This window comes from Castanea sativa, chromosome 2, assembly GCF_040712315.1.
Source record: "Castanea sativa cultivar Marrone di Chiusa Pesio chromosome 2, ASM4071231v1".
NCBI lineage: Eukaryota > Viridiplantae > Streptophyta > Magnoliopsida > Fagales > Fagaceae > Castanea > Castanea sativa.
Genome location: NC_134014.1, coordinates 18,495,959 through 18,504,697, shown reverse-complemented (window position 1 = coordinate 18,504,697; position 8,739 = coordinate 18,495,959). Strand labels below are relative to the sequence as shown.

The following is an 8,739-nucleotide window of genomic DNA, read 5'->3' as shown; positions in this document are numbered from 1 at the left end:
GTTGTGAAGCTTGGATGTTGTCTCCGTCACCGCTTCTCCTTGTCCTTCAATATCTCACGAAGATGCCCGTTCTCCTTTTCCACCTCCTCTCTCGACCTGCTCCGAGCATTTGAGCTTTCTGTCCATATTGATCTTGTAGGTCCTCAACTCGTGCAGTTCATCCTCCATCGTCTTGCCTTTCTTTCTCAGACGGTCCATAGATGTCTCATGATTGAGACAACGGCCAAGGAGCCCTTTCATCATCACCATGGCCTGGAAGCAAAGTACAGTGTCATGACGGATGTGAAGGAACTTAGCAACAATACTAGACGGATTCAAGATTACCTGTGCAAGGGTGAAAAGACCCGTCTCACCCATCGCCTCCGTTGAATGGTTGCCGAGGTCTGCATAGTTGTCGGCTGTCAGCATAGACGACATCTTCTCCAGGGCGTAGCTAGAATCCTCCCGGAAGAGGACGGGTGGCTTCTCCCCTTCTGGGCCTTTCATAAAGCCTTTGCCTTTTCCATGCTTGACAACCGTCTTCTCTGCCTCCAAGGCCACGACGGGTTTGGAGGTCTTTTGCTTCTTGGGAGGACGGTCCGTTTTTTCAACTTGAATCCGTTTTGACGGTACAGGAGGGACCGTCCCCTTTGTTTGACCTCCCTCTTGTTTTTTCTTCGCCGCCTGTTGTTTAATGAATGCTTTCCTCCTGGCGGCGTCCATCTCTGCAAATCAAAGACGGGTGAGAAGGGAAAGATAAAAGTAAAACAAGAGAAAGATTAAAGACGGGTATAATTCTGATGGACTTACGTTTTCGAATTCTGTTATCGTATTAACGGGCAGCGGATGAAGGTTCTGGTCCGTCACAATACCAGTGAAGCGTATCGAGTGTGACGAGTTGAGCCCAAGTCCTCTCTTGCAGTTTTGTTTTGTTGAAGATTTTCTCCAGAAAATTCCACTGCTCCAAATCAACTTGTGGACGGTCCCGCGCTGCAATAAAGGACGGTTAGGCCTAAAAGAAAAAATGAAAACAAACTTCAAAGACTGGACGGAAGCAAAAGGGATACACATACCCGACGGAGGCATTATGCCCCATGTTGTGTCGACGGGCATATTAGTTACATCTCCTGGATGACACATCCATTCGTCCCCTTCTAAAAAGAAGTAACGGCTCTTCCAGTCTCTGTTCGAGTCTGGAGTATCACTGACGAGCCTCAATAAAGGACTTCTAGCTGCGAAGCTATACATCCCCTTGGACTTAACAATCTCTGTCGGACGGTAACAATGGAAAAATTCTTCCACCGTCAACCTTCGGGAACCGTCAGACATTGCCCCGTATAAAACCTCAACCCCAATGAACACTCTCCAGGCATTGGGGGAGATTTGGGTGACGGACAGACCAAGGTATTGAAGAAGTCGACGGTGAAGAGAACTTAATGGAAACCTGAGCCCCGCCTTTAAAGCTTGCTCGTAGATCCCAACACCGTCTACTCCCTTGTAGTAGCATTTCTCGGATTTTTTGGGAAGACGCAGACGGATGTTATCCGGTATTTGATACTTGGTCCTAAGTGAGTTGAGTTGGGATTCAGTCATGGACGACCTAAAATCATTTACCGTCCAGAGAGGCAGCATGACGAATTCCCTAAGGCCATCTGGGCCAATTATTGACTGGACGGGGGGATCAACTGAAGGGGATAAAAATAGTAAATGGATGGACAGAGATGACGGGTCGACACCATGAGTGACCCAGCTATGACGGTTGGGTGTTGCTGAATATCCGTCTTGTATAAATTAATTATGGCTGCCACGTGGCATGTCGTTTGATACACTTCGGATAAGCCTTTGCTTTATCCCCACGCAAACGTGTATATTTGGACTTCTTGCGACGCACGTTTGGGAAGACTCCTATATGGAAAGGAACTTGAGAAGGAAGTTGTATCCTTGAAGAAAGGTAATTCTACTCAATATAAATACCCCAGAAACCCTAGGTATGAAGGTACGCATAATATTCTTAACTCTAGCACTCTAGGGTTAAAGGAACAAGATTCTAACTTGACCTTCAGAGGGTATTCGGCCGACACCACACCGGTGCTCTCTTCTAGGTTCTTCGTTTTACTTTTGCAGGTGTTGCTTTCGTTTGAGGAGTGCTTAGAACTCACTGGTGATATTTTCGGCTTCATCAAGCATCATTCCGCTCTATATCTCCATCAAGTAGCCCAAGAGCAAAACATGCAGCTTTAAAAGAAGGACACAATTGGCCATTAACAGTTTTGATGTCATCAAAACTTGTAGCACCATATACAACATTTAATAGCATTCTAAGATAGAACCGTTCTCCACTTGAAGGGTGTGCATAATAGATTCTACCAATGGACCAACCTGACTTTCTTCTCCTCCATTCTTTGTTTTTCTTGTCCCAAACCCTTTTTTTTGGAAAGTCTTGGAAGGTTAGCTGCCTAGCATCTTCATACAGTCAATTTGCTGTCATCCACTTTGTAAATACTGTTTTGTCAATTCCTGGTCTATTTACCACATTATCCAAATATTCATAATCAGAAAAAGTGACCTGATTTTCATTTTTCATATGAAAGTTCAATCTCTGAACAGCTGGTTCATGGTAATGAATCTCGAACTGGAAAATTCTCCATGATGCTTTTGATGCCGATATATATTTGCGGTCAAGATATGTTTTTATTTTATCTTTTTCTAATATAGATTCTATTCCATCATTTGGATTGTAGACTACATTTTCTTCCAAAACAGCGGTGACACGATCTATGCCTTTATTAATGTATTTAGAAAGATATTTGATGGCCTTTGATCGATTACACCATTCAACATTTAAGTGCGACTGATACTTCACCAGCAAATCAATGTTGTATGGGACTACATATCGATTTTCTAATTCAACACTATTTTTCACCACCAAACAACCCTCTTCTCGTCTTCTATAAGCCGAAAAGCCTTGGTCATCAATGATGGTTTCACGGACAAAACGTTTAGGGAAATGCTTGGTACAATTGTTATAAACCATGCAAGGAGAGTTTGGCCTAGCTGCACCATATGGCCCATGCATCATGAATTGCTTAACAGCTTCATGTCCAATCGAATCTTCCAAAGAATCTGGAATTTCAGCACTGATTATGCTATCAATATCTTCTTTATCATCGGGATGCAAAAATACCAATATATGTGCATGAGGAAGACCTCTTTTTTGGAACTCAATCGTGTATACAACTGCATCAAATATAAATGAGGGAAGAAATCAAAATAAATAATGTGCAAGCATGGATGTTTGAAAAAATGATGATAATTATTCAGGGGAAAAATGTATGTTCAGTTTGTATGACCTGCAAGTACTTTACCAAAATGCTGTCCTTTCTTTATGTCTTGCAAAAGTGCATCCAATTTTATTTTAAAAGCTCTTGCAACAATGTCTGGTCAGTCTTCCGACTTTTGACCAAGAATCAATTCTAGGAAAGAAATGATCTCTGGCCATTTAGGATTGCATGTAAAAGTAAGGAAGAGGTCTGGATAGCCTGCTATCTGACATATTGCCATGGCATCCTAATAGTTCTGAATCATGTATCTTGGGCCACCAGTGAAAGAAGATGGTAAAACTATCCATTTACCAATAGATGCTCGAGTTGTCTCCTCGTAGTATTGTATCTTGATGGCCACTGTATATCTCAGTTCTTAGGTAGTCTTGTTTTTGTTGTATCCACCTCAAACGAATTCCTTCAATACAATAGTAAGTGTCAACAATGAATTGCTGGAAAAGTCTACCACTAGAAATTAAAGTGTTGCCTTCACTAAGCCATTGTTGAATACGAAATGCATAATATTCTCTCATCGTGACAATGGAATTTTCACTTTCTTCCTTTGAGCCTCTTAATCTTTTTGGTATGCCAACAAAGAAGTCATCCTCACCATAAGGGAAAAGTAGAGGATATTGCATAGCCATAAAAGCTAGATGGATTTCACTTATATGTTGGAGCCCAAGATCACGATCCTCAACAGTAATATCACGATACCCATTATTAGGGTCAAAATCATTCACAATAAGTCCAGCAACTTCTAAGGCAGTAGGTAGATTATATTGTGAGGAACGATTGGTACGACAATTAATGAGACGCAATCTAACATCTGCAGTATTACATTCAGTGTAGTGATCCCTGGCCATTCTGAAAACCTTAACCAAAGCACTGTTTTCAGCAAGCATATATATTTGAAAGTTAACAATTTCGAGATCAATGACATCATTTTCTTTATCAGATGAAATCAACCTTATCCTATGCTGCACCTCATTCTCTGTATCAAATATGTAAAGTCAAACTTTGGTTCTGATCCTTCAACTGGTAGCAAAGAGCCAATCAGATGATGATTCTGTCCATTTAGCCTGAACACATAGGGACCATTTCCATCATTTACAGTTTTGTCAACTTTTCCATTCATTGATGTTATTGCAAACATTGCATTATATTGCCGAAGGTTGTCATGGAAATGCACAAATAAAGGGCCATTGTAATTCAACAATTCTTCAAGAACCGGAGGTGCATGTTTTAACAAAGGCAAATAAATTAGTCCTTCTAAACAGCACAACGAAAACTTTGGTTGTGATGGTCTTCTTGACTTTACATTGTTGGAAATAAAACAAAATATTGATGGGCCTTTTCTTAGTTACTCTCACAAATATCCACACACTACTTAGTGTGTAGAAAAGACTCACACTCACAAATTAAATAAAGAGAGAGAGAGTGGAGAGGGAAGAGTTAGAACTCTTTAAGGTTTTGTATTTCTCTTCAACTCTTGCATAGAATTTGACGGATGAATGGGTTTATATAGTACACCATCCAACCTTTAACTCTCACTACATTTATTTTCTAACTCTTATATTCATAAATCTCACACATAACTTCAATAAACTTCCCACTACATTAACTTATGAAACTCACTTATTTATGAAGGATTAATTACAAACAAGTTTAACTTCTAACATCCCCCCTTAAACTTGTTTTCTTGATTACTCCAAGTAAGGCTCGCAGCTTGTTGAATGTGCCATACTTGAGTGGTTTAGTGAGTATATCTGCAACCTGATCATGTGACTTCACGAACTCGAGATGAACTTCTTTTCTTGCAATACATTCTCGAATAAAATGATACCTTGTGTCGATGTGCTTGCTTTGGTCATGAAAGACTGGATTCTTTGCAAGAGCTAGTGCAGACTTATTGTCCATAAATATCTTCGTAGCTTCTTCTTGAAACATTTGCAACTCTTTCAATAAACTTCTAAGCCACTTTGCATGACAAACACTGGAGGTAGCAGCAACGTACTCAGCTTCACAAGTGGAAAGCGTCACGATTGGCTGCTTTTTGGACGTCCATGTAAATGCAGTATTACCCATATAGAATACAAAACCAGTAGTACTCTTTCTATCATCCGTATCTCCGGCCCAATCACTATCACTGTAGCCAACAAGTTTAAAATCTTTAGAGGGTAAATACAACAGTCCATAATCCAGTGTACCTTTTAAATAGCGAAGAATTCTCTTGGCAGTCTTCAAATGAGTCATCTTTGGTGCTTCCATGTAACGACTAACTAGTCCAATGCTAAAAAGAATGTCTGGTCTTGTGCATGTTAGATACCTTAGACTTCCGATCAAACTTTTGAAGAATGTTGGATTAACCTTCTCTTCATTAACATGCTTTGACAACTTCACTCCACATTCTACAGGGGTGCTAACTGGATTGGAATTTAACATCTCAAACTTCTCGAGAATATCCTTTGCATAACCTTCTTGGGAAATAAAAATCCCATCCTCCATTTGCTTCACTTCAATGCCAAGATAATAAACCATAAGTCCAATATCTGTCATTTCAAACTCCTTAGTCATTGCTTTCTTGAAGTCTTCAAACATACTTGGATTGTTGCCTGTAAAAATCAAATCATCTACATACAGACAAACAATTAAGATATCTCCATTTGTATACACCTTATAATAAAGCGCATGTTCGTGTGGGCATTTAAAAAACCCATTAACCTGGAAGTATTTGTCAATTCTACTATTCCAAGCTCTTGGTGCCTGTTTTAGGCCATATAGAGTTTTCTTTAACTTTAAAACTTTATCTTCCTGCCCCTCTACAACATAGCCTATAGGCTGCTCAACATAAAGTTCTTCCTCAAGGTAGCCATTCAAAAATGCGGATTTTACATCCATTTGAAAAATTTTCCATTGATTTTGAGCTGCTAAAGAAATTAGCAATCGTATAGTTTCCAAACGAGCAACTGGGGCAAATACCTCATCATAATCAACACCTTGCTGTTGACTATACCCTTTCACCACCAATCTTGCTTTGTATCTCTCTACCTCTCCTTTTGCATTCTTTTTCAACTTGTACAACCATTTTACACCAATTGTCTTCTTTCCAGTTGGAAGAGTTGCAAGCTCCCATGTATCATTCTTCTTTATTGCCTTGATTTCTTCATCCATAGCATTTCTCCATTTTTGGTCTCGCACTGCTTCTTCAAATCCTGTAGGTTTACAATCAGCAAACAGACAAAAAAGTGTTACATCATCAGTAATTTCTGTTGAATCATAAAGATCCTGGATACTTCTCATTTTTCTTGGTCTTTCACTAGAACTTCCTTCTAGTAAAGATGATGATGATGGACTTTCATGAATGGGAGATGATGCTGCTGGTGATGGAGGTGGAGTGGTAGGCTCTTCCTGAACTTCATTCCCTTGATCTTCCTCTTCAGATAGAGGAAAGAAATCATACTTCTCCTCTTCTTGGGTACTCCAATCCCATGTGCCTTCTTCGTCGAATTCCACATCTCAACTAACAATGACTTTTCCAGTGCTCGGATTATAGAGCTTATAGCCCTTAGAGCTTGGATCATAGCCAATGAACACATACTTCTTGCTTTTATCATCTAGCTTGGATCTCTCTTGATCTGGTACATGTGCATATGCAATACTCCCAAACACACGAAGATGGGAAATTGTAGGCTTCTTCCTACTCCAAGCTTGTTGTGGGGTTTTTCCTTGTACACTTCTTGTGGGGCAACGATTGGACAAATAGATTGCACAATCTATAGCTTCAGCCCAAAATTCTTTAGGCATTTTCTTGCTCTTCAACATGCTTCTGGCCATATTAAGAATTGAGCGATTCTTTCTTTCTACTACACCATTCTGTTGTGGTGACCTTGGAACTGTTAAAGGGCGGCGAATCCCATTTGCTTCACAAAATTCTTTGAATTCATTTGATGTGAATTCGCCTCCTCTATCAGATCTTAAGGCCTTAATTTCATGACCACTCTGCTTTTCTACAAATGCCTTAAATTTCTTAAATGCACCAAATGCTTCGCATTTCTCGCTTCAAAAAATAAACCCATGTTTTTCTACTAAAATCATCAATAAAGAGAAGAAAGTAGTTACTTTTGCCAAGTGATGATGGCTTGATAGGTCCACACACATCAGTATGAACAAGTTGCAATGGCTTGGTTGCTCTTGTACTAGCTTCTTTTGGAAAGCTTTTCCTTGATTGCTTGCTAAGGAGACATCCTTCACAAAGCTGGTTAGGATGCTCAATGGAAGGCAATCCTCTCACCATCTTCATCTTTGTCAACAACTGTAGTCCTCCAAAGTTTAAATGCCCAAATCTTAGATGCCAAAGCCAAAAAAAATCTTTAAAACAAGCCTTCAAACATCTAATAGCATCAGTTTGAATATTTAACAAGAAAATTCTATTTCTTGTCATAGGCACATTAGCTATCACATTATTTCGATGATCCCTTATTAAGCAACTATAATCTTTCAACTGGATATCATAGTCTTTCTCAAGAAGTTGTCCTAAGCTCAAAATATTAGTTTTCATGCTTGGCACATAATATACATCGAAATAAATTGATGATCTCCATTCTTTAAACGGATAAGAATTTTACCTATCCCCTTCACTGAAACTTTGGATGAGTCACCAAAGGTAACACTCCCGACCACCGATTCATCAATCTCCATAAACATCCTTTTATTCCCACACATATGGTTGCTAGCACCAGAGTCAAGATACCACGCACCATTTTCTTCTTTGCCTTCTCCTTTGTATGCCAACAACAAAGTCGGCTCCACTTCTTCATTCTTATCTTCAACATAGTTAGCTTTCTCCTCAATAGTGTTAGTGGCATTTTTACATTCAGAAGCATAATGCCCATACTTTTGACAATTATAACATTTGATATTAGACTTATCATACCTTCTTTTATATGGTCTTGAGAAACTTCCTCTTCCATGATCTCTTGTGGATTTTGAACTTTGACCCCTCTCTTCATAATTGGGAGAGTTTTGACCATTTCTTCCTCCAGATCCTCTCCCTCTACCACGTCCATGTCCTCGGCCTCTTTGGCTACTTTCACGCCAACCTTTCTCATTCAAGGTGAGCTTTGCTTGTAGAACTTGCTCCAAAGGCTCTTGCTTCTTCTTATTAAGCCTTTCTTCATGGGCTAGTAATGATCCCATGAGTTGGTCAATGGTCACTGACTCTAAGTCTTTTGATTCCTCAATTGCTACGACAATATAGTCAAACTTTGAAGTTAATGACCGTGGAATTTTTTTCTACTACACGGACATCATCCAAGTTCTCACCATATCTCTTCAATTGATTTACAATTGCCAACACCCTTGAAAAATAATCTGAAATAGATTCAGATTCTTTCATGTACAAATCTTCAAACTCGCCTCTCAATGTTTGAAGGCGAACTTT

At 39.6% G+C, this 8,739-nt stretch overlaps 1 protein-coding gene across 1 annotated transcript; it reads right to left on the bottom strand.

Annotated features, from left to right (window-relative positions):
• Positions 1-2,452: 2,452 nt before the first annotated feature.
• On the bottom strand, positions 2,453-4,434 carry LOC142624994 (uncharacterized). Its single transcript, XM_075798708.1, has 3 exons — positions 4,283-4,434; positions 3,787-4,184; positions 2,453-3,216 (listed from the first exon to the last, which is right to left on the bottom strand). The coding sequence occupies exons 1-3, from the start codon at positions 4,432-4,434 to the stop codon at positions 2,453-2,455; spliced, it is 1,314 nt and encodes a 437-aa protein (XP_075654823.1).
• Positions 4,435-8,739: the final 4,305 nt, after the last annotated feature.

Bases quoted from the DNA above. Each gene is read 5' to 3' on its own strand.
- LOC142624994 (XM_075798708.1), bottom strand. From the start codon at position 4,434: ATGAATGGAAAAGTTGACAAAACTGTAAATGATGGAAATGGTCCCTAT. The intron at 4,185-4,282 runs GTGCAGCATAGG...TGCTGAAAACAG, and splicing joins TATTTGATACAGAGAATGAG to TGCTTTGGTTAAGGTTTTCA. The intron at 3,217-3,786 runs GCAACACTTTAA...TATTTGATGCAG, and splicing joins TCAACAATGGCTTAGTGAAG to TTGTATACACGATTGAGTTC.